The 25,798-nt window shown below is 45.0% G+C and overlaps 2 protein-coding genes across 7 annotated transcripts in view; both read left to right on the top strand.

The window, feature by feature from the left end:
* The first annotated feature begins 258 nt into the window (after positions 1-258).
* On the top strand, positions 259-10,360 carry scgn (secretagogin, EF-hand calcium binding protein). Its single transcript, XM_023811610.2, has 11 exons — positions 259-550; positions 746-816; positions 2,942-3,034; positions 5,033-5,122; positions 5,396-5,452; positions 6,175-6,252; positions 7,368-7,423; positions 8,394-8,439; positions 8,530-8,589; positions 9,495-9,563; positions 9,877-10,360. The coding sequence occupies exons 1-11, from the start codon at positions 340-342 to the stop codon at positions 10,003-10,005; spliced, it is 960 nt and encodes a 319-aa protein (XP_023667378.1). The 5' UTR covers positions 259-339; the 3' UTR covers positions 10,006-10,360.
* A 7,444-nt stretch (positions 10,361-17,804) lies between these two features.
* LOC111844252 (protein MTSS 1-like) overlaps positions 17,805-25,798 on the top strand; it is a 45,795-nt gene continuing 37,801 nt past the window's right edge. The window contains exons 1-3 of one of the 6 annotated variants that reach the window (XM_072716758.1): positions 17,805-18,650; positions 21,688-21,749; positions 24,560-24,633. In XM_072716758.1, coding sequence (XP_072572859.1) covers positions 18,579-18,650; positions 21,688-21,749; positions 24,560-24,633 — 208 coding nt within the window. In that variant the 5' untranslated portion in view covers positions 17,805-18,578. The remainder of the gene's footprint in view (positions 18,651-21,687; positions 21,750-24,559; positions 24,634-25,798) is intronic. The other 5 variants (XM_072716759.1, XM_072716762.1, XM_072716757.1 and 2 more) reach the window with 5 other exon arrangements.

Genomic DNA, 25,798 nt, shown 5'->3' with positions numbered 1-25,798 from the left:
TACTGCACCACTGAAGCTGCGCAATGTTTTCACGAGCGTCACAAATAGTAGTATGTGCGTTCGTTATTACGAACCATTGTATTTAACCAGAATTTTTTTATATAATGGGCTTTATGACGGTCATTTCGTATGTACGAGTTGTCCGTAAGTCGGACGTTCTACCGGGGACTGTGTATGTGGTGCAATATAATGCTGCATCCCTGACCAGTTGGCAGAAATATAATGATTCTGCTTTTTATCGTCAGTTTCACCTGGCTGCAAATTAAATGACTTCAGCATTCAGGATCGTGCCACCTGTTACTTCATTTGCGCTTTCGCCAGAAGCACCCCGCGTCCCATATGTGTAGGCAGGCTGCACATGACCCCGCACCCAGGAGGTGGGGTTACTGCTGCCTGCCAAAAACCAAAGAAATACAGTATTATTGTGAAGAACAACATCGCGCGGCATCAGCATCAGACTCTGCCTTATTCGCTCGTATCATGGACATCGAGTTTGACAATCTGAACGCCGGCGATTTCCTCCTTATCTGGCGGCGCTTTGATGCTGACGGTAAGGCGATAATACAGTAAATAATAATGGTTTATAGGGAGTGTTTAAATCCATAAATACGTTTATAACTTTCAGACTTCAAAAGATATGCCTATCTTTTCAAAGTATAAAGGTCTATGTTTTATTCATCTTTTGATTGATTGAGTTTAATTAGTTTTAGACTCGAAAGACTGTGCAAGTGTGTATTTCTAACAGATAATGGCTACATCGAAGGCAAAGAGCTGGATGACTTTTTCCGCCACATGATGATGAAACTGCGACCGGGCGTGAGTAAATAACCGCTTTCACACATCGTCACCCTTTAAAAAAAATCGACCACAAGTTGTTATTAATAAAAAAATTTACTCGAAAAAGCCTCATCATTGTCCCTGCGGCGAGCAAACAACGCATTATTCCATTAAGGCACTATGCATGCATTTCTTATCGATCCCAGCATTTGCCGGGGCCATTTGTCCCTCAAAAAGGTAATAATAAGTTTAATTTTAGACAACATATCCAGCCAATGAAGCACTTTAGCAGAGGGAGCAGCCCGTCTAGTTCTTAACGCACCTCTTAAGCCTTTTTTTCGCACGCTGATGGGAGATGCATTGTTATTATAATTCGTAAAGACTAATATCTCGTCTGAAGTTTTATGTTGTTAAAAGGAGCTGGTAGTTTATATTTTGGTAACTTCTTCTTGGTTTATTTGCTTGTTTTGCTTACAAATGAAGATATTTTTCCTTAATACATTCATTAGTTATTGTGGGGGGGGGGGGGGGGGGGTTTAGGCCTCAGCTTATAATTATTTAAAAAAAAAAAACCGACAGCAGAAACCACTTTAGGGTGGTTTCTGTTATCATTTTCATAAAAAATTAGGTTCATGGTTCCATACAGAATCGAATATAGTCGGCCTGTTTCCGGGACGGGTCAGCTGTAATGGCATTGTAGCGTGAACGCCGCTGTAATCGGGAATCCCTGCTTTATGTCAGCGGGGGCTGTTACTGCCCTGAGGGCGGAGGAGTCTTTAAGACCCGGGAAACGTTCTGCCTGTTTAACAAAGATCACGATCAGGTGAACTTCTCTTTCCAATTATAAACCACCAAGAAAATTAACAATTTAAGGCATCACCCGCACCTCATTACCATATTAACTCCTCTCATTTCTTGTGCTCATTAAGTTGGATAGTTTTCCATTTGCCGGCGCGTCGCTAGGTCTAGGACCAGAATCAACTTTTGACATTTCTAAATTATAGTTTAAATAGAAGGCCTTAATAGTATTCTAATTTCCTAAATTTCCTTCAGGATTAATAAAGTATCATCCTTCCGTACATCCATCTATTTATCTATCTAGATAATCATCTGATTTTTATGTCTCGGAAATATATTCTTTGTAGCACTACTGGAATTAGCGTGTGTATTTCTTAGTGTGAATATTGGTGCTCCTGAGTAACACATGTGCCCTTACCTGTGTTATATCTGTCATGCTGATGTGCTTTAGTGTTGCGTAACCGTCTACCGTGTCAGCCTTCCCGTCTAGTGTGTAACCTCCGTGTTTGCCTGCCAATAATCCTGGTACGCCTGCAGTATACAAGTGGGTTACCCGTTGCCCTAGCTTTACGGATAACTAAGGAGGTAATGTAGGATTTTTATTAGAAATACTAAATTGAATAGCCTTTAGAATTCTCTTTTCATCTGTGATACCTGACGTGACTTTATTGGCTTTTCCTGATGTGATGACTAATATATGATTGCTCAAAAGAGCGATTTCAGCAGCCCGTCCCTCATCAGCCCCCCTCCTGCCTTTTATTGGTTGATTTAAAGCAATAGGGGTGGAGTCTGGGGGTGTAAAAACACGAGCCAATCCCCTGCTTCACCTGGGTGCACCGAATCCAATGGTTCCATTTCAGTGATGATGTAACTCACAGTAAACCCATCAGGGACATCAATGGCCTGCAGTTTTTCCTTCAAACTGTTACATTCATTGCAAATATATAGAAAGAATGAACAGATATAATGAAACATGCATGTTCTATCAGGGTATTTTGTTTTGTTTATTCACTCAGTTTGTTAAGAAGGAAAACTGGTGTATTATGTAAAACAGAGTATTGTGACTTGATGAGCAGTGAACTTCCTTAGTGAAGATAAGCTTCATTTATAATAAGTCAAAAATTTCTTAAACTGAAAAAGAAAAAGTTTTTATGGTAGTCTTTTTGAATTTTTGATATTAAATTACTGATTATTTGTGATGCTACTGTTTTTGTTGGCATGAAATCGTAAATCGCCTCCATCATGTCCGTTTTAATATCCATTGGAACCAGACAGGAGCAGCGACTGTTTGACGTGGTCCGACATGATGTCTCAGAGCTCACAGACACATAATCGGGCAGACGTCTTGCTGTGCCGTTCCTTCTAGGAGGAGATAACAGAAGATAAAGTTCAGCAGTTGAAGAGAAGGTTTATGTCCGCTTACGATCTCACGGCTGATGGGCGACTCCAGATACATGAGGTACGTCTCAGTCATCACTCTGGCGGTTTGTGGACCATCTGCTCCAAAACAGGGAAAGACACCTGACGTACAAGGCAAACATCATAGTGAATCTGATTACGATCTGATCAAGAATAATGCTACTGCCCTGTATTTTCATGCATTGTTGGTAATGGTCAATGCCTGCATCTGAACCAGCAATCAGATCAAATTGAATGGGCGTGTTGATCCATCTGACTGCCATTAAGGGTGTATCCATAGATATAATGAGTTCCAGTAAAACCCAAGAGGTAGTACTTTCATCGTATTAGCACTTAAGGTCCTTTTGGGAATAGACCATTTTTTCATGTCACTGCATGTGCGTGATCTTGTTATTTGTACAGAATAGGCTCTTCTGGGCTCCACCATGATGCAGTTCTCTCCTAAAGGGACTTGATTGCCAATACAGGAAGACAAGCCAAGAGTTCAAGCAGCACTGCTGCCGGGTCTAGGACAAAATCACAAAGTGTGCATCTGAAATTAGTGATGGGGTACAACCTCACCACTATGTCACAGTCATACCCTACTTGATTCCCACCTGAGGGGTCACATTATTCATTTGAGGATGCTAGGCGCCCTGAGGCACCCTTAAGCATCCTTAGGTGCCCTGAGGCACCCTTAGGTGCCCTGAGACACCCTTAGGCACCCTGAGACACCCTTAAGCATCCTTAGGCGCCCTGAGGCACTCTTAGGTGCCCTGAGGCACCCTGAGACACCCTGACACACCCTTAGGCGCCCTGAGGCACCCTGAGACACCCTTAAGCATCCTTAGGTGCCCTGAGGCACCCTGAGACACCCTGACACACCCTTAGGCGCCCTGAGGCACCCTGAGACACCCTGACACACCCTTAGGCGCCCTGAGGCACCCTTAAGCATCCTTAGGTGCCCTGAGGCACCCTTAGGCGCCCTGAGACACCCTTAGGCACCCTGAGACACCCTTAAGCATCCTTAGGCGCCCTGAGGCACTCTTAGATGCCCTGAGGCACCCTGAGACACCCTGACACACCCTTAGGCGCCCTGAGGCACCCTGAGACACCCTTAAGCATCCTTAGGTGCCCTGAGGCACCCTTAGGTGCCCTGAGACACCTTTAGGCACCCCTCTAAACCAGAGTCTGAACAGGAAAAAGTTGTGTTCGTTTGAGAATGACTCCTAGCCATTTTTGGCCAGTGTGAAGATCGATTCTTTCGCTTTGTGACATGATATATCATCGAACAGTGTGCTTTTTCCATGATGATCCATAAGGTTTTTGCAGAAAAAAAGAATCGATAAACATTCCTAAAAGCAGCGCCCTTTAATAACGGCTGAGTTACAGATCTCCTGGGGAGCTCGGCTTGGCTCTGGCCCAGACGCTGGCACTGGGAATGTTCCACTAATGGGACCAGCTACAATAAATCTTTGCGGATGGAGCGTGTGCCGTTTGCCCCGAGATGTATGCGCCCAGACTACAGCCTGTGTCTTTCGTTTTACTCCGCCCTCACGATGTGACCTCTTCTCCAAATTGTTCTGAAAATGAGCCTTTCACAATTCTCCTGGTGCGGCACGAGAAACTGGCCTACAGATTGACAGTGGCTGGGTTTACCGCCTCGTCGGCGTCCAGTGGGCATAACACACCCCAGCGGGTTAAACCTGACAGTGATTGAGGTTGGAAGGTAACCCCACCCACCCTGAGTTTCAAAGCGTCTTCCATCAGTAATTCTACCATCCACCATGATGGATTTTGTTGTCCAGAGTTCAACTCATTCTTTAAGGCATTATTATTATTATTAATATTATTATTATTATTAAGGATGCATTTTTGATGTCTGGAGAATCTACATGGAGCAATGTGCTAATCTGAGTCATGTAGGGTATTGTAAAACTTCACCACACGTCTCGATGTTGGCTGACAATGGTGTTGCTATGGTGCTGAGTTCAGAGGAGCAGGAATGTTGTGCGAGATGCTGGTGTACCCAGATTCCCTTTGTATCCGGGATTCCTAGCTGGCCAATATGATCCTACCCGAGGACGAGAACTTCCTCCTGCTCTTCCGGAGGGAGACTCCCCTGGACAACAGTGTGGAGTTCATGAAGGTGAGCTCCACCCATCCATGCACTCTCTCCATCCCACAGTTCAGTACTCCTCTGCTTATTGAGGGATACGTTTCCCAAAAGCTCCCATCGGCATCTTATATAACCCATTCAACTGCATGGTTCTAACTATGTAATATCCAATCATTTTCCATGGAAATATACCACCTAAACATTTTCTAACATTGAGACGATCTCGGCATCAGTATGTCCGTTGCGATACAGCCGGTCTCTGTCCAGATTTGCTGCTACCATCTTCTCTTTATCATCCCACAGATCTGGAGAAAATATGACATGGATAGGAGTGGATTCATCTCAGCTGTGGAACTCAAGGTATGCGGCCTCATACCGTCGGCTGTCTGCTCCCCGATGGCTGAACCACAGTGTGGCTGCAATTTCTGCTCCTTCGATCTCCTCACTTGCATTGATTTTTATTTATTTGCAAGCTCAGTTCTGTAGCAACCGCTAAGGCCTATCAGGGGAAAACACACAGGCTGTTGTGTACATAGTGGTCAGCGGCAGACCTACATCTGCTCTGTTTGCCGAGGCATGTCGTTTCCCAGAAGAGGACCCATATTTGTCTATAGCCTTTCTCGGTGTCCACGGTGATCTGTGCTTCTGTGACGTCCCAGGGGGAGGCGGTGTCCTTCTGGGAGATAGAATGGAAAAAATCTATGAAAAGAGCACCTTGCAGGGGTGTCCCTGAGCATCAGGAATGCTGACGTCTTCCTTTCATATGAGCCTTGAGTGGGTTTCACACTTTGTCAGTCACTCTGTCCAGTCTATAGGACCATTTTTCACTACTTCCTCCACCTATTCTGGATTCTTTCCATGGCTGCTAGACCTGTAACAGGTGAAGCAAGCTAAGAGTGAATCACCAGCTCCGATATCATTGCTCTGGCAAAATTAGCAGCGGGCTGCACATATATGACCAAGTAAATAGAAGCGCAGAGCTCTCACGTCCATAAATATTTTGTCACAGAATATTCAGTGACCAGTATTTGAGTAGTCACTGAAATGGGACTTTGCTTGATTTCTCTTCTTCACTTTTTAAGAGCTTCCTGAAGGACCTGATCGTCCAGCATAAGAAGGCTGTTTCCCCCAGGAAGCTAGACAAATACACAGAAACCATGGTAACAACCCCCCCCCCTCTCCCCTCCAAACTCTTCTGCTGGTTGTGGTTGATTCTGGAGCCTGATCCCCCAAGTACTGCACAATGAGATCAGTTCAGCACCAGAAGTAATTACCTAAGAGCCTCCTGAGCACAGTCATAACATGCCGTTTGGGTCTTGGTTAGATCTCCTGGCTTCTTTCTTGAGGATAAATGGCCCTCAAAAATACATATCAAATAAACATACAAAGCTAATTTGGTGCCACACTAAATCAAATCAGAGGAAAGGTAAATGATGAATTGTATTAACATAGCAGACCTCCCCAAAAATTATCTGTAAGTTATGTGTGAGTCTGAGGTAACACCATCAAAAAAATGCTCAGGTCATGATAGTTTTAACTGCACATTATTAAATCATGTCATTACAGTGATACAGTGATAAATTAAAATGCAGCACTGATTTGACTGCAGTGTGAGGTGGATATTTATAGCCAGATCTGGTTGGCTTTAGTCAGCCACATACAAAACACTTGAAAGCTGTACAAATCTGACACAGGGTGTCCTACGCGGAGCTGAAGAGTCAGTCCTTATGGAAAGCCTGTGTTGTAATCGTGCTTTCCAACTGCGACGACTTATAGCAGTGTTTCCCTACCTGGTCCTCCCTCCCAGCTCCCTACTGCTGGGAGGGAGCGAAAATGTGGACTTTTTGGCAGAGAGCTGAGAGGGAGCAAAAATGTGGACTGTCTGTGCATCCCCGACGACCAGGTTGGGAAAGCTGACTTATAGGATAAGGTATTTCCATCACCACTCGATCACAAGTAACTTCCTAATGTTGATGACTCTGAGGCAGGCATTTAGAGTGACTGATTATTCTGTCCTTTGAAGCAATCATGTCATTTTGCCTGATCAGCAGGATGCCGGTATCTGACATCCGTGCAGGATGAAGCGTTTAATATCAGCTCAGTTTTCACCACATGTGGCCCCAGTTCATAAATGAAACCCCGGTGTTTGTGTTTGGTAGGACGATTGTAGAACGCTTTCTGGTTGATTTTTTATTTTTTTTTGGCCTTCTGCTTGTTTGTGTGTAAAAAGGAAAATATTGATACTTCTTTGTTTTATTTCTGCTTTTTCTTGCAGATGAACATTTTTGACAGGAATAAGGATGGCCAGCTGGATCTGAATGACTTAGCCAGGTAGTGGCTTGATAAAAATACCGTCAGTGATCTGATGGTCAGTGGAGGTCTCACCCTGTACCAAGCATTGAGCATAAATGGACAAAAGTATTGGGGCACCTGGCCATTACACCCACAGAACTTTTATGACATCCTATTCTAAATCCATAGGCATCAACGTGGAGTTGGTTCCCCCTTTGTAGCTATATGCATACCAAGACATTTTGGACAAGTCTATGGTTCTAACTTTGTAAGGATAGTTTGGGGAAGGCCCTTTTCTGCTACAGCATGACTGTAGCAGAAAAGGTGTGGTCTGGTGTGGAAGAACTTCACAGGCCCACACAGAACCCTGACCTCAACCCATCAAATACCTTTGGGATGAACCTGAACAGAGATTGCAAGTCAGATCTTCACAACATCAGCGCCTGACCTCACAAATGCTCTCCTGGATGAATGGGCAAAAATTCTCACAGACACACTCCAAAGTCTTGTGGAAAGCCTTCCCAGAACATTGGTAGCTGTTATAGTTGTAAATGGGGGACCAGCTCCATACTAATGCCTGTGTTTAAATACTGATCCCATGTCCATTCATCATTAATCAATCATGACAGTTCATGTATTTCATGGGGAAACCTATATTACTTCATGATTTGTTCTTGAGTAGTAAATCAGTTAAGTATTTTTGCCCTCAAGTGAAGTCTTACTATTATTAACTAATTGGTTAACTGTTAACTAATATACTACCTGAATGGAATATATGAACTATCATGATTGATTAAGGATGTACAAGCATGGTATCAGTATGTAACTAACACTTAGTTACTGGTTAATTAATGCATCAAGTAAGCATGTACTACTATATTATTCATGTTGCTTTAAATCAAGGGTAACCCTTTTGTCTAAATAGTGAAGGAAGAAAACATTTTAAAAAGAAATGCGGTTTCAAAAATGTTAATGGTTGCTAAGCTAACCATTGTGCTGCTCCTACCAGAATCCTTGCTCTTCAGGAGAACTTCCTGCTGCAGTTTAAAATAGACGTAAGTCAAAGTATTTCTTTTAATCTAAGCTCCAGTCTTTTCCTGCGGTCGGTGCAGTTCATTCCTCAGTACAATAAACCTCTGTTCCAGGCATCCAGTCAAGAAGAGAGGAAACGAGACTTTGAGAAAATATTCGCTCACTACGACGTTGTGAGTATAGAGGCCATTCTGAGGCAGCAGCCGATGTTTATAGGGTGTGCTGGTAGCCCATTGGTTCACTACACCCTTGGGGTAGATGATTACTCTCAAGTCTGTGTACTCCAGTCCAGCTCCCACCCATCTCTAATGCAATAGAGCCAAAATATGTATTTTCTAAGAGAGATTAAGAATTATGAATAAAATGAAGGAGAACCCATAGGGCAGATCTTCATAATGTTATGAGTCATACACTTTTTTTCAAATCAGCTCTTGGAAGTTCTGCAGAAGGATTAAGAGGCACCTTCTCTATCTGAGCTCAATCAGCATAAACTAATCAACTTTTGAAGAGTTCCAAGTGTGTGATGAACCATTAATTAACTCATCATATTTGCTGTAAATTCTGATTGTTCTCATAAATGTCCTAAAACTTGCTCGGTTTTGTAAAGATTGCGTCGGCAAGGCTAAATGAAAATGCATTATGTATCATATTCACATTAATGTAATATACATGCAGTGGATCTCACTGAAAGTCGCCTTGCCAATGACAGTTTTATAGACTGCAGTTAACTAAAGCTTTTACTCTGCTATAGTCTTCCTCCTCACTCTGTTCAGAAGTCCTCAGTAATGTGAAACTAACTTGAATGGCCTTTTAATAATCACTGGTAAAGAACAGTATGTCTCTTCATAGTGAAATAAAAACCCTACTGTCAGTCCAGTATTCCATTCTCAAGCACTGGAGATAATGGGTTTGTTGTTGACACTAAAAAATATGAAAGATGGTTCTGTTTTAGTTGAATCTCTTGATGGGTGATGAATCGATGGATGGACAGACTTCTTCAGTTGTATACCTAGTATGAAGTAAAAGGACTTACTGTTGCCGTTCCTCAGTTGTATTCATGAGTCTCTTGTTATTCCAGAGTAAAACGGGAGCTTTGGAGGGTCCAGAGGTGGATGGTTTTGTGAAAGATATGATGGAACTGGTTAAGGTATGTCGGTGGGTGGGGAGGGGGGGTTAGACACACATTCTGTGTTTATACACATGATAGTGACATGATAGTCGATGAGTGCAGACTACAAACCTGCAGAAGCCTTTGAGCTGTGGTCTGAATGTCCGGATCTTTAGGAACCTCAGGTTCCTTCTCTTCACCGTGAAGATGTTAAGGGGCTCTGTTCCTTGTGCCCCACCAGGTTTGGTGTGAAATTCCTGAAATTCCACATTTTAATCATCAAAATAACTCATCCTTCTCAGAGTCTGAAGGTTCTGAAGGTACTAAGTTCCACCTTGTTTCCCATCTTCAGCCCAGTATCGGCGCCACAGACTTGGACAAGTTCCGCCAGGTTCTGCTATGCCACTGCGACATGAACCGCGATGGAAAGATCCAGAAGAGCGAGCTGGCTCTATGCCTGGGCATAAAGGTCAAGCCTTAAGCTGATGGTGGGGGGGTGAAGTTTAAAGAAAAGCTGCCATCATCACAAGACCATACTTTACCCAGTGGTGTGACTTTTAATTTGCTTAAGTGTGTGTTTGGGGACCAAGAGCAGGACCCATAGCCCTGACACGTGACTCTTAACCTGTGGATTTGTGACAGTGTGTGTGTGCTGGTACTGCTGTAAAACTCTACTCTTCCTGTTACTAAAGCAAGTGCTTTCTCAGCTGGATAATGGAGATGTGCTGTAGGGATGGGGCGGAAATGTGTGCCACAACTTCTGAGATACAGAAACCGCAAAGCTAGATGTGTCAGACCTGTATCTTTTAAAATAAAAACTGAAATATTCCCATGTTGCAATGCAGTTGTCTTAGTTTTTTTCTGTTGCGCCTCTCTTTAGGTATGTGGGAATCGTCCATCAGTCCAGCCCCTCGGGGACAAATAAAGTTTTTTGAATTTGAATTTGAATTTGAAAGCCAGTTTCTGGCCGCTTATCTTGGTCAGGGGGGTGGGGGGATTTGGGCACAGTTCTAGATTACATGCCTGTACTGGAAATGAAGATTCACTGGAGGAAAAGTAATTAAATGTGTTTTACTCTATGCCCTGAATCCTCCGAAAGTGTGACTACATCTCTTCCACGTTCCTCTGTTAAAGATGTTCGTCAGTTTTACATTTTTATCATCAAATTTCGTGTGTGGTTTTGGGGAGTCTTGGGTAGAATGACATCAGTGTGAATGATACCCATTACTTAAGTAATTTATTATTAATAAACAAGACATACAATGAATAGGTTGAACTGAAGACAGGTTAAAGTTTACAGTTGAAACCGCTCACCTTGGCCTTCAATTGACCTAATAGCTGTCTTTTGTAGTCCCTCACAGTCAATTTTTCTGAGGGGGGGGGCGGTTCACAATAAATTTTGCTGGCCCACATACCAATCGGCCTCCTGGTATTCCAGATGGCCTATCCAGTCCTAGATTCATGGAAACTCTTACTGATGTCTGTACTGATGTGTGTACAATATCCCAGCTACAGCCCTGGATGCTCATATATTCATACATGTTTGCTGAAAACTCAGTGTGTCTTAGTTGACTTTGTCAGTATTGTTTGAAAAGTGAAAGCGTCCATCGACAAACTGAGTAGGCTGCAGAAATCAGAAAGGTTGGACACATCCAGCAGCAGGTCTGGATTTTGGAAAGAATTAGATGTGGCAGAGAGAGTTACTCTAAACCGCAGTACGGATCTGTGCAGCAGCTGGGGTGGAGGAGAACCAGGAGGTAATAGGTGGAAACGTAGATCCTCAAAGATGGGCGCATACTGCTAATCTATGCAGGGATCTGGTGCACTTAAGGACCCCATTAGCCTCCTGCTAAAAACCAGGCTGCAGGACAGGTCACATGACCATTCAGTGACCTTTCATTGTTTGCTTCTAATGCGTCCCAGTTGTATTTTTTTTTCCGTCCAATGTCGTTAATCACAAAGACGGTCCAATGAAGTTGACATTGCATAAAGGATCTCATAAAGCATGTCTTATGTAATCTATTCTTGATATTTAGGAACATCACCCAACACTGTGAAAAGACTTAACTGGCCGATGTCTCTACACTAGATTAACTTTTGCTGCAAAGGTTCAGAACTACACAGCATTCAAAAGACCTACTGTATATGGTCTTACATCAGTTGAACTTTTTCAATCTGCAAATACTGACTGTCTTCATGATGACTCATCTAATGTTTGGCCAAAGTATGTGGGTGAATTTCTAAGTAGTTCCAGCAGAATCTGGACTTACCATCAAAGACGTATATTATGAGCTACAGATACTGTAAAACAAAACAATTCAGCTGGCTGTTGCTACATGGTTTGTGTTGTTCTGAACACAGTCTGTTGCACAAGGGCACAGATGTGGATATGCACTGTAGTGACACGCCCCTTCCGATATTGTCGGAGTTCTGCGTGTGTTTAGGGTGGCTGGGGATTCGGGGCTGATTTGATCCCTTCCAGTGTTGAAAGCAAACCTCTGCCCTTTTCATAAAGCTGTTGTGTTGATGGGCTCTTCGTTTGCTTGTTTTATGATCTTTTTTTTTCTCATACTAATGGTCTGGAAAGGTCCCACATACGTGACTACATGAGCAGTCACATTAAAGCACAAACAGTGATCATCTTGCAAATGCTGTTTTACTACATGGTAACAATACATCAAGCCCAACCAACCTGCCCAGTTGCCCTTTGGGTGAAAGCATGAATGCCAATGAGATAATGGAGGCAGATGGTCACACAGTGCAGTGTTGATGTTACCTGTTGACGGTTCTCCATACCAGGAAGATCCCGTTGGCCATGTGTGGCTTTACTGAACATTAACCTGCTCCTCTGAGCTCAGCTTCCATAAGGGAAGCAAGGCTCTCAGTTCAAAATAAACTTCTGAACCTCCGTCTTCTGTATATATGTGTGTCTGTTTGGAGAGCATGATGGGATACATGGAAAATGATAGATGGAAAATTTGGGTTCAGAAAGTAAAAATCCAGACCAAGATTTTATTTCAACCAATCAGTTGAGTACTATGTGAATGTAGCTTTTTATACTCAGCTGACTAGTTGAAACAAAATCTTGATCTGGATTTGTACTTTCTGAACCTGAACTTTCCTGGAAAATGACCCCATTCCAAATGGGGATGAACAAAGTATCGAAAGTCTTTTCTATAGATTAATGAAACCCCATGTAAGTGACCCTATCTTTGCACCGAGTGTCTTTGCATGATATATGGCTTTTTCACCCTAAAAAAACGTTGCCAATCAAATATGTAACATATATATACCAGAACTAGGGCAAAATGGTGGCTGAGGTTAGGGATCTGTGCCAGCAAGCCAGTGGAAGGTTGCTGGTTCCAATCCTGTGAATAACAGAAGTGATCGTACCCCATTGGGCCCTGGGTATGACGTTACTCTACATCCAGCCCTGTAAGGAGGTCCTCCAGCTTACAAGGAACACTTGAGGTTGGGGGCAGGACTGGCACTCCTGCCTCCAGAAGAAACTCATACTGTTCCATTCGGACTAACCTGGTGCTGAGGTACCACCTGCTGCACGGGTGCACTTGGGTTCTCATCCCTGAGGTGGTTTATCGTGTGGGGGGTGTGCTGTAACAGCTCCAACTCCTTACCTCTCTTACCAGCACTACGTTCTAGCTACCAACAATAAAAATGTCAATTCAGAGTTTAACCCAAACAAATCTGAAAGTGGATCAGACATTTGACAGAATGTCTGACTAACATTTCCTGTTTACCTTGGGTCTGGTTAAACTGTGACGATCCCCTGGGGGCAAGTTCACTTGAAGTTGTCATATGTTTACAAAATAACGGAAAAATAATAATAAGGAAAAATCCTGTTGAAACCAGTATGAAACCAGGAACTACTTCTAACCCAAACCAAAAAACCGGGTAGTTTGATAATATTTTAAATCTTATGGAAATATTAGAAATTTAAAACTAGGTTTTATTAGAAATGTTATACTAGAATTCTGGTTTCAGGTTTATATTTGTAATTATTACTATAACGTCCCCTAGAGTTGAAAATTAAGAAGCCATAATTTTACAGAGGAGAATAAGTACAGACTACAAATATTTTTTTCTTTAATAAGTGGTTTAGTTTGATAGCTTGATCTATGGGCTCTGGCACAGCGGGACAGCAAGGCTGCATTATCGTATAAATAAAGTACCTGTCGCTAATGAGGGGAGCTGATATTCTAATAAAGCTTGGGTGGCATGCTAAATGGCCAGCGCGTGCCGTTCTTGGGCAGAAGGAAATTAAACTATGACGGGGAACCATCTCAGTAGCATTCAGCCCGTGTCCATCCGCCATGATTAATGATAAATATTTCTGAGAACGGGGGTGCAGCTTCTTAGGACACTTATATCTATGCCGCGCATATGCATTGATGTTTATTCAGGGAGGCGACTGGGGGAGGGCGGGCGTAAGACTTTACAAATGTTACACACAGCTGATTAATACTTGTTGCATACATGAAATCAGACTATAATAAAAAAAAACTTCCGCAGGCTTTATCGTTTATCGTTGCATGTTAGGTGACGGTTTGTGAAAGTAACCACCACTTAACCCATTTATTATAGCCAGAACTAAGCACACAAACGGGTAAAATCAGTCGCCTCGACAACACAGGAAGGAAACCGGTGGCCTGTACTACGAAGCGGGGTTACTGGGTTATCGGGGTAGCTTGTCGGATTTAAGGTAGTCTGGGCAAAATGTAAGTGAACGAATATTAAGTCCATTTAAACTGTGGTATCTTAAATCCGACAAGTTACCTAGATAAGCCAGTAACCCCGCTTCGTAGTACAGGCCACTGGGCTGCCGCGATTAGTTGCCGTAGTCGATGACGTCTACGCTGAAAATGCGTCGACTTCAACATGTTACATCGTTTTTTAAATATTATTTCAATGAAATTACATTTTTTTTATTTCTAAAACACTTCAGTTTATTGTGACAAATGTTTTCTTTCAATGTCACTACATGTAATTGTGAGAACATTTCAAATTATCACAAAACAAAAAGGTGGTTTACACTGCAAAGTGTGGCCACTAGCGTTATACACGAGTATCTGAAGAGAAAACACACAGCAATTATTCTGGATGATGGACCAACAGAAAAGGTAAAACTACCCTAAATGTTGTTTATTCGTGTTTTTCTACGTCTTATTCTACGTTTATCGACGACGCCAGTGTGTGTTCGTGTGCGTTGGGTTTGTTGGGACCTGTCTTATCTTTAGCTAAAAGAAAACGTAGAGTAAAAAATAATAATAATTCTGGAAATTAAATAAAAATGACAACTATATTTACCAAAAAAAAGCGCCATCTTTTACCGTTTATTAATATCTCATTTAAAAGATGCTGATTGCTGAGGTGTCCCTTTCTTCACTACGACTTCAATACTGACGTGTTGCTGATGTAGAGAGACAGGTTACTGTCATGGAACCCCTCTGCCAGGAGCCTCACCTCCTCTCTGTAGGCCATCTCCTCATTGTTGGTGATCAGGCCCACAATGCTCAGCAAATGTTATGATGAAGTTGGTGCATAAGACACCACACAGGACATAACATAATAACACCATAAACAGTGCTGCAGCTATGCACGCCGACATCTAAAATGTATCTCTATCTGGTTGTGCAGTGTGAATAGGGAATACAGTGGCTCAGACCACTGCCATGTGCAGCACCAGTGCTGAGGATCAGGGTCAAGGAGGCGTTTCTGCCAATCCACACGCAGTGGGGTCTGTTGGCGAGGAAATCCAGGATCCAGGTACACATAGTGGCACTGAGGTCTCTGATCAAACATTTTGTGGGTGAGCTTGGTTGGCGTGAGTGTTGAAAGCCAAGCTGTAATCCACAAATACCAGCCTGGCATAGCTGTTGTCTAGGTAGGCCAGGGTGGTGTGGAGTGTGTGAAATGGTGTCCTCGGTGGATCTGTTGTGCCGGTAGACAAACTGCAGAGGGTCCAAACTGTCTGGCATCGTGTCCTTAATGTGGCTCAGCACCAGTCACTAAAGGTACACTGTTGCAAAGGGGTTCGTCCCACTGCAGGGATGCCAACTTTGATCAGCTGGCTGGTGTGAGATATTCAGTTTGAGACAGGTCTGCATGCACATTCGTTTGCATTTACATATTTACATGTATGTAACAGTTTTATTGCCTTGTAAAATAGTCTGTTGGATTCCAACGCATTTGATATAGCGAATTTTTAGGTGTATGATGGAATAACATAGATTTACCGTAAGACTTCTTGCGTGAGTGTCACGCCGGATGCGCGAGAGTTGGTAAGTCTTTTTAAGTGCCTTTGGCAGTTTGGGACGGAAATAATAGTGGTGTTGCTGGGGTAGTTGGAGTTGAGTTATTCAGTGAGACGTTAAATATGTCCGAGAAGACAGCAGCCAATTGTTTATTGCATATTTTTAAAACGTGTCCTGAAATTCCGTCTAGACGGGCAACTTTGAAGATGTCGACTAGGTTAAAAATCTTTTTCACGTCCTCCATAGCGTGTGTAAAAGTGACGTCATGCGGCGGGAGTTTCGCGGCGGGAGACCTTTGTTTGGCAGCGGAAAACGGGCATAAAACGCGTGCAGATCGTCAGCGGCTGTTAATTCGCGTGACTGCGGATTGGAGTCCGTTAATATTCCATAAATATGTAATATCCTTCGTGTCAGGAAGGGCACTGACAAAAGAGAAAAACATCTGTTTCCTGTGCAAACGGTTTTACTCTTAATTTGTTGTCACTTCCAAATATAATTATGCATAATTCTAAACGACTCTGTTCATATAGCTTCTCACACTACGCTAACAACAGCAGGAAAACACATCTGTTAAATAATAATAAAAAATGCAGGAGGGATACATACGTTAATTTGTTAAGCACGTACGTGTTACGCTGAAGACTCTCCACCTATAGATTGATAGCTGGGGCAAGTATCACAAAGGGGAATTTCTTGCTTGTCGATAACTTGTCGGGTTTAAGGCATCTAATCAACAAATCTCGCTTCATGATACAGGTCTCTCACCTGAATGTTTGTCGTAGAGCAACATAGTTTTTCTACAGCGAAGCGTGCAGGAGAACAATAGAATGTGCTGTGAGGCCGAATGGAGGAGATAATGGTTGAAAGAGTACAGAAGCAGGACGGGGAAACTGGATGTATTGTGCGTATTACATATTGATGAGATCAAGATTCATTATCTGACGGACATCTATGCCAGTTTGGAAATTTACATGAAATCAATACGTTTGTTCTTGAAGCGACCCCTTGTGGCTATTTTATGCCCTACAAATCTAAACGTTATCGCAAGACCATAACCAAAAAAATATATCTAATTATTATTATGCTATGCATATAAAAATGTTATTTTATTTTTGTTTGTGTTATATTGGTTTGTAGGTTTTGTAATTATTACCCTTGTCCATCAAATGCTTGTTCGTTTTTTCCGAACATTCAAAAATTTGGAATTGTCCTAGTTTATAATTGTCAGCCAAGCAACGTCAATTTTTTGGTTTCATTATACTGAATTCCGGGCCCTCGGACATGGGTGTAATTCCACAATGATCGTTACTGTACACCTGGAAAATCCTGATTTTAAAATGAGATGTATGTAGGTCAATGTATGTATGTAGGTCTATGTATGTGCTATATGTTTGGTCTAATATGTCTTTTATGTACCATTTTCATATGTAACGTTAATATTAAAAACTGAAATTCCGTTCTCATCAATTTCCCTTCTTCATCATGTAACAACCTAACAAAATCTCCGTATTGACGCTTTTTTAAATACAAATGACTGGAAATTATCTTTAAATTACACACAGCTGTCCTTCCAGGAAGTCAGCTGACGGAGATTTGATATATCGCTATCGTGCGCCTGTCTTCCAGCAAATTATGTCAACTAGTTTTAAAAGAAAGTTATAGAAAATGATTGATTTTTCATCAATTACTTATGATTTATTATTTCGCCTTCATCATATTATTAGACTGCTGTATTTTGTATCTAAACGTTTAGGTAACCATTCCTTCGTCAAATTCGAGTTAGTGAGCATATAAAATGTTCAGCCATGACACGGGTATGAAATGTGTAGGTTACTCGTCAGCCACTAGGTGTCCTCAGTGCCCTTATGTGTGGAGGTTTAATGTTTTTACGTGCGAATGTACTGTAAACAGCAATGTAATTGTTTCATCTTTAAGTGATTCGCATCGTTGAATTGGACTGCCATCGGTATTCGGATGCATTTTTCACTGTGTTGGGGATACAAACTGGGAATTATCCCTTTTTTCGTTTTTCACAGATAACTGTACGTGTTTGTACATTGTCAAATAAGTTTATGAGGAATTTCACTAATAAATCATTTTGCATTACAATACACACACAAATACACTATCCTGGCAACACATTCACATGCTTAATGCACACTGAAAGCTGAGTATTTAATTTTCTGCATGCAGTAGTGGACATGGCACAGCTTCCAGTCAAACCAAGTAATAATAAAGATTATAGCTTCTGTGAGAGGCGGAGCCGGGCGCGGGCGCGCTCCAGGTGTTCGGGGACGCGCACGGGGCCGAGCGTCCATCCCCAGTCAGCTGCGAGGAGTTGCATTGTAACGCTGCGGCCGCCGAAGCTACTCCCCTGGAATCCGCTTCATATTTTCAGTCCGTTTTACTACGTCCGTTTAGGCGATTTACATTACAGGAGGGCGACCGGTTTTGGAGTTTTTAGGTATGATTCGTGCCGGAGGAACATGGAAGGCGTTTTAATTTCCAGCAGAAAGTGGGCTTTAAATCGCACTGCTGAGCGCCGTTGCAGCCCCTGCTCCGAAGAGCTGCGCTGAATCGCCGCCGGGGAGACCACCCCCCCCCCCCCCCGACAACCTCCAGTCTACTTCGAATTTCCCCCAATCGATGGACCATTAATAACACGATCGCATTTCATTGCATCGGTCGCCCTGAATTACCGCCGTCCGGCACCGCTGAGCGAGTCGTTTGCCGGAGCTGGCCGGCGATCTACCTTCCGAGCCCCAGGTTCACCTTCTGGAAAATGGAGGCTGTTATGGAGAAGGAGTGCAGCGCGCTTGGAGGACTTTTCCAGACCGTGATTAGCGACATGAAGGTAAGTCATATTTACTCACCCACTGTCAAAATTGTAGACACTTATTATCTCTTTATGGGGTATGGACTTATTTGCACATGCCCCCAAAACTGTAGCCTACATCTGATCGTCTCACCCTTATTTATGCGTTAACATATTTGTTTATTAATACCACGTTATTTATTCTATCAGTTTTATTTTTATTACCCTATATATATTGTTTTGTGTATTTTTGTCTTGACAGTATGTTTAAATCGTATTCTCAAGCCACTACCTGCGCCAAAACAAATTCTTCGTACTTTCAGTATGGACTACAGGGCGAATAATTGATTCTGATTCTGATAGTAGGATCGCATTATTAATACTGACTCCTGCATCATGCATGGGGCTTCAGGTCGCCATCTCCGGTGCTTTTTTATTCTTGCAAATCCAGCCGATCTCTGACCAAGTTTTTCTGAACTATCTGATAAAGGGGGGCAGATTAGATCAAACCCTGCTGACACGAGTAACTCTTAATTTGCGTTTCTCAAACGTTTCCCTAGTTAAGTCAATTATTGATTAATTGTGGACTTTGGGGGAAAATGTTGCATTTGCTTTCTATGTGTCCGTGCCACAAGATAAAAACATCCGACATTAGCGCGCCCGTGTTTATAAGGAGAAGCGGGCATCTTTGCGGCGGGATCCGCAAGGATTCAAGGGTTCAAGAAGAAGTACTTGTGGCATCTTTCTATTTGTGTCTCATTGAAATTTACTGGGGTGATGAGACCGAAAGCGGTACAGCGCGCTTCCCACTCACTTTGCTGATCCGGAGGAGCGTCTGTCTGGCCTTGAGATGTTGCAGTTGTGGGTAGGTGGGTGACTGTGACAGGGTCCACAACCGTCTGAACTACCTGCATTTTTATTGCCTTGTTATGAACAATAGCGTCGGAATAAGACGGGAAATCAGATCTTGTTTCTCATTAACAGAACCTGGCAGACCGACGATCTGGTTAATGATTCTTTGATCTCAGATCCTGTGGCTTTCCTGGGTATTTTTCTGAATAAATAACATAAGCAGCAAACGGGAATCATGCTACTTTGTTATGCCATGTGTAAACGTCTGGGTTGTATGAAGGAGCTGCCATCTCGCCGTTAATCCCTCCACTGTAGTGAATGTCTAAATACGGGATTTATTCAGATTGTAATTCCCTGCCTGGGAATTATAAATTAAAATGCGGAGATTTGTCTTGGCAGCTCCCGGGCTGCTTTCACACCTGCTCCGGGGCCGGAGGAATGCTGACCCCCAGGGGGAGTGGGGGTGGGTCGTCTAGGGCCCCCAAGCGCAGCTTTTCGGGATGTAAACACGCCGACGCGGGGTTCTGCTCAATAAACGGGCCCGGATAGGTTAATAAAATGCGTTTACGCCTTAGATTGCTTAATAAAGCCACTGATGACGTTACCAAATTATGTGTGCTGCTTCGCAAATTTATTGATGCTTAGATTTGCAAATGTAGGTGTTAATGTACAGTGTATTTTTTTTAAAGGCAGGTGACTTATTGAGAAAATGTCCCCAGTGAGTACTGTGTACCTGTATAGAGTCTCATATTCTGCAACTCAGATACGGGAAAACTACCAATGTCAAGGGTTGGTTGATGTGAATTTACTTGAAATTCCACTACAAACATTCCTCTAACTGTGTTTATTACTATGGAAGATGAAACAAATGGTAAAGCTTTGAGTTTTGGGGAAATACTGAAAAACTTTTGGAATGTTTTCCTTTATGGTCGCCGGGAACTGTGTGTCGGAATGCCAAATCCTGGGTAGCCAAAGGCAGCTGGTAACCGGAATCCTTCCCCAGTCCCTGTGGCGCTCCCAGTGCCGCTCCCAGTGTGCTCCCAGTGCCGCCTGTGTGCTTACCTGCTCGTTAGCTCACCCAAACGATGTTTGTAGGAGTGGGCGTGATTCATGCTCCCATTCCCGCGAGGAACGCCTCCTGTCGCCATTGGCCCCGCTGGCCTCTTTTTAAACTGTGAAATGCCCCTCACTGGTGTGGTAACAAGCTGAAAATACCCCCAGAGAAGAAGAGAACGTGGACTGGGAGAACCCCAGACCGGACGTCCTTGGGAGGAGAATCGCTGCATGCGACCTGCGATGGAGGTGGTGATTGTGCTCCGCGGTCGTAGGGGGGCAAACCCTCTTTTGGGACCTTTCGTGTGTTTCCAAGGACTCGGGAATCCAACCTCCTGTTTCTCTTCTCTGTTCTCAGCACCCAGCTCAGATTTTTATATCTTAAAACCGGTTTGGGCCTGGATTGCGAACCGCTTTTGGGTTCCATTCCGTTTCCGCTCATCCCAGCCGTTTTGAGGATAATCCGATTTTTTTAAAGCTGCCCTGTAATTGCAGCAGCCGTTACTTGTAGCTAAAGGCTAACTGCGGCGCTTCCTTGTCCTGCCGGGCCCCAGCCAGGGCTGCCCGGACGGGAAGTGCCCCACGCGGGTCGGCTGGAACACACTGGTCATTGTCCTGGGGCAGCCACTTCCTCAAATATCACAATCATTCCATTTGAATAGAACATTTCAGTTGTGAACGTCACCCCACGCAGTTCTTGTTTTTGGGCAATTTCTCTATCAGTGGTGTCTGGTAATGTCATACCAGGACTATGGCGGGTCCGTGGCTCTTAATCGATTAATATGAGCCATTCTTTGGAATTGAAAGTAATTCCGAGTCTTCAGCTGAAAATAATTTTCGTCCCTCTCTGGCTGGCTTCATAATTTACTTTGCAAAATCAGATACCTTATTCTGAGTCATTTGAATTTTTTTTTATTATTTAATCAGTGCACTTAAACAAAGACCCACAGATCTTTCTTTGCCCCCCCCTCCCCCCGCTGTGGCATGGCAGTTAACCCACTTCCCTCAAACATCACGTGTGGCGAGCTGTGGTCACGCTGAGCTGTAGATGGGCAAAATTAGATTATTTCCCCCCCCCCCCCCCCCCAAAGCCCGGATGGTAGAAGAGTATTATCACAGAAGCAGAGTGAAGCGTGGTCCTGTCTCAAAAGGCTGTTCTGTGTCCCCACAGAGCAGTTACCCGATCTGGGAAGACTTCATCAGCAAGGCCGCCAAGCTGCAGTCACAACTCAGGTGAGTCAGCTGCCCCCCCACCCCGCCGCCTCTGTTTCTCCTGTTCGATTCTCACTACACCTTCATCCTGGGGAGACTTCCTGTCTGTCCCAGACTGCCATGCATGGTACCAGCGTGCCTGTGCCCCCGGCTCGCTGGAACGTGCCGAGTCTCACACCTCCTCAGGCTCTGAAATAGATGGATTTTTGTAAACTCCGATTAATCATAGCGTCCTATGTGTCACAGGGAAGGCAGACATATTTAAATAAAGAATCCTGGAGTGTAGCTAATGTTTATTGTTGGGGTTAATGAGCTAGTTCTTTGCTGGTTGGTTTTCAAAGCCAAATTATGTGGTTAAATAAGTATCGTCAATATATCCAGTCAGGGTTTATTGTTTGAGGTCATGGAAGACCTCAATTAATATCATTGGAGTTACCATAAATATTTTATTAAGTTTTGTTAAAGTGCTTTGGGAGTATAACAGGCTTGGTTATGCTCATAAATACATCTCTACTGTCTACTAATAGACTAACATTACAGATTGGGCTTTTAAAAGTTATTACTGAATGATTTTAATGTTGCTCTGAATGTCAGCTGCTAAGAGGTGTAGCTGATATCCGGTGATTTATAAATACAGTCATTGTGGTTTGATTTCCTCCGGTGGAACGAGCCCGTCAGCCCTCCTCACTGAGGGATTATGGGAAATGCCGGATACAAAGCAGGGGTCTGAGTGGGGGACTCGTCCCTGTGGTTTGTGGGCGATGGCCTACACTGTGTTGCAGGTGGTAGAACCTGAATGAGTCGTGTTCCTCGAAGGCTCCAGAGGTACTGGGCGCGATCTGCGTTCCGACAGTGGTGGAACCTCCAAAAGTCAGTGCCTCGAGAGGGGGGCTGACGTTATGGACGGCCGTACGGTCCCTTCCGCTGCTCCCGTCTCTCTGTGTCCCCAGTGGTATTTGCTTCCGCATCTGGATCAGACTGGTTCCAGTTATATTTTACTGGCACTCCTGACGGCTGCTATTTTCTGGATGGTTCCTCGTCCAGATTGGGTGAAGACGCCCCCCTGTGGTGGAACCTCCTAAAGTCAGTGCCTGAGGCACAGACCTCGAAGGCCGGGCAGTTGACGGAAAGCTTGGGGGTAATAAGGCAGAACATGCCCTATGTGGACCCCGATGCCCCCCCCCCCCCCCCGCAAGCCCCCCAAACTGAAGTGCCTGTAATCTCAGCGGAAGGCTATGGGGATGCCTTTAATGAACTCCAGAGATCCTCGCCCTGTAATTTAGGTTGCCCCTTCCGAATCTGCCTAAGGACCCCTCTAACTGCAGAAGCTTCTTTTTTGATCAACTCGCCTTTCAAGTGGCAGAGATATCATGGCCTCTTTTCGGCTTCGACTAATTTTTGTCTTTCCCGGCAACTACACAGATGATCATCTTGGGGTTCTTAAAGACCACATGACACGGGCCCCAGCCCTGATATTGTGGGTGAATTTCTGTTCGGTCGGCCCACGTTGGACTGGCGAGATGCAGGGAGCAATCGGCTGGGTCATGTGACACAACCTCGGCGGCGTTTATATGGTTGCTGCTGAAAGCGGGAAGGGTGGAGCACAGAGGGGCCTCCTAGTAACGTCTCTGGGTGGTTTTCGCGCCAGAGGTCTATATTGGGGCGGGACCACAGGGACAGTCGCCCCAGCTGGAAGCTGATTGGCCCTCGGAGTGCCCCCTCCCTTGTCACTCACAGATTCAACTTATATCATTGGCTAATGATAAGGTTGGTCCCTTTATGTGTTGAGGGAGCCATATAAATAAATCTGGCATGGATGTTCTAGGCGGAGTTGGCCACATTTCCCCGTTTTAGCACAGTGTGGGATTTTAATAGACCCATGTGTGTGTAGGTCTGGCCTCTGGTGTGTGCGCTGCCTCAGAAGACGCACTCCTCTGAGCGGTGGTGAACTTGTTCTGGAAATGGTTTTTCACTAATAAAATTCGACACTCATTAGAAAGAGTAGGGAAGCGTGAGAGGCTTCTGGTTGTGTGTGATCAGCCTGTTACCCACTTGAAGCACACCGGTGTACTTTTCCAGTTTATTTTAACTAAACAGAACATCATAACCCACTCTCCTGCCGTGGCGTTAATCTAAGCAAACGGCTCTATTGATCGGTGTCATCAGGCTATAAACTGGGCCGGCGCGCTGGACCTGACCTTCGTGTTTGGCTGGACGAGGGCCGACCTGGGTTCGATTTTCGTTCTTGAGCAGGGTAGCAGTGAAGGGATTTTAACCCTTGGAACCATTTGGTTGAAGGGGAGCCCCTGTTTGGCCCTTGAACATGGCAGTTGCTTTGGGGAAGCATGCCGCCGTATCCAGCCGGGCATCTTAATACCAATCGGCTACGTTTTCACTCTTGGTTCCGCTTTATCATGTCGCACTAAATGTTCCAGACTTGTTTGCTTATGTTGAAAGTAAACAAAAGAGAGCCAATTTTAGAAGGCTACTGTTGCGTGCGAAAATGAGCGCGGTGTTTACAGTACCGCGGCACAAAGGCCGTGAAAAGGCTTGTTTACTCTAGCTGTTCATTACCTCACACGGGCTCTGTGTCCTCGAGGTCACGGCCTTGTAGCCGTAAACGCAGCCGCTGTTCTTGGAATAATCCCACCCGTCCTGGGCCAGAGCAACACCACACAGGGGTGGATCCCCCCCCCCCCCCCGGCACTCACCTGTTCTCAGTCGACCATCACAGGCCGCTGAGCTCTTGAACTTGGTCGGGGGGGGGGGTCTGTCTGCCGGGGTGCCGGTCGAGTATCAGATAGTGACCAGCTGCCCGGCTTCTGTTTCAGGACGACGCTGGTGGCCGCTGCCGCCTTCCTGGATGCCTTTCAGAAGGTGGCTGACCTGGCCACCGGGACACGAGGTAAGCTGGCGCTCTGGGGGCGACTCTAAGCTGGCGCTCTGGGGGCGTCGACTCTAAGCTGGCGCTCTGGGGGCGTCGACTCTAAGCTGGCGCTCTGGGGGCGTCGACTCTAAGCTGGCGCTCTGGGGGCGTCGACTCTAAGCTGGCGCTCTGGGGGCGACTCTAAGCTGGCGCTGGGGGCGTCGACTCTAAGCTGGCGCTCTGGGGGCGTCGACTCTAAGCTGGCGCTCTGGGGGCGACTCTAAGCTGGCGCTCTGGGGGCGTCGACTCTAAGCTGGCGCTCTGGGGGCGTCGACTCTAAGCTGGCGCTCTGGGGGCGTCGACTCTAAGCTGCCGCTCTGGGGGCGACTCTAAGCTGGCGCTGGGGGCGACTCTAAGCTGGCGCTGGGGGCGTCGACTCTAAGCTGGCGCTCTGGGGGCGTCGACTCTAAGCTGGCGCTCTGGGGGCGACTCTAAGCTGGCGCTCTGGGGGCGGCGAGTCTAAGCTGGCGCTCTGGGGGCGACTCCTCTCCCAAAACCGCTGGATGTCGGTCCTGATGCTCTCTTGCTCGACTGGCTGCCCCCTTTCTCTGGTCTTCAAATGCCAAGTGGATGTATCCCAGGCGGTGTTGTCTGTCACTCTATCTTTGTTTGCCGAAGGTGTACTCTCCCCCCCCCACCAAACCCCATCCCCTTTTCCCAAATCAGAGGGTCTATGTTATCAACCCTGTACAGAGAACCCTGTCTCCATGCCCCTGCTGCCAGGCAGGGCCTCTGCGTGATGTGTGCGTGATGTGTGCGTGATGTGCAAGGTGTGGGGGTTTGGTGAAGGGGCGCAGGTTTATGGCCTGTTATCGACATAGAACAGAGCAAAAGGATTTAGTTGCTTCCAAGGGCCTTAACATCGCACTTCTAAGACCTGAAGTGAGCGGATCAGTGACTGGAGCCTCCAGGACCCCCAGGAGGTCAGACGGGCTGCCAAAGAAGCGGGCGATGAATGTATCCCATCTGCACGTAGGCGAAGGGATGTGGTTTGGGGGTGGACTAAGATGGCGCCGGTGTAGAGCGGCTTTCTGTACCTACTGGATAGCCACGGCCGTCACTCAACAATCCATCTGCGGGACGGCCGCTCGTCTGACACAGCGCAGCAGCTCAGACCTATAGTTCCTGGAACTGCGAATAAATA

This window comes from Paramormyrops kingsleyae, chromosome 9 (assembly GCF_048594095.1).
Source record: "Paramormyrops kingsleyae isolate MSU_618 chromosome 9, PKINGS_0.4, whole genome shotgun sequence".
Classification (NCBI taxonomy): Eukaryota; Metazoa; Chordata; class Actinopteri; order Osteoglossiformes; family Mormyridae; genus Paramormyrops; species Paramormyrops kingsleyae.
Note: the sequence above shows the minus strand (reverse complement) of the source record. Positions and strands in the feature narration are given on the sequence as shown.

Coding starts and splice junctions, on each gene's coding strand:
- scgn (XM_023811610.2), top strand. CDS start 340: ATGTGTAGGCAGGCTGCACATGACCCCGCACCCAGGAGGTGGGGTTAC. Junction 3,035..5,032: donor GGCGACTCCAGATACATGAG/GTACGTCTCAGT, acceptor CGGGATTCCTAG/CTGGCCAATATGATCCTACC. Junction 5,453..6,174: donor TCTCAGCTGTGGAACTCAAG/GTATGCGGCCTC, acceptor TCACTTTTTAAG/AGCTTCCTGAAGGACCTGAT.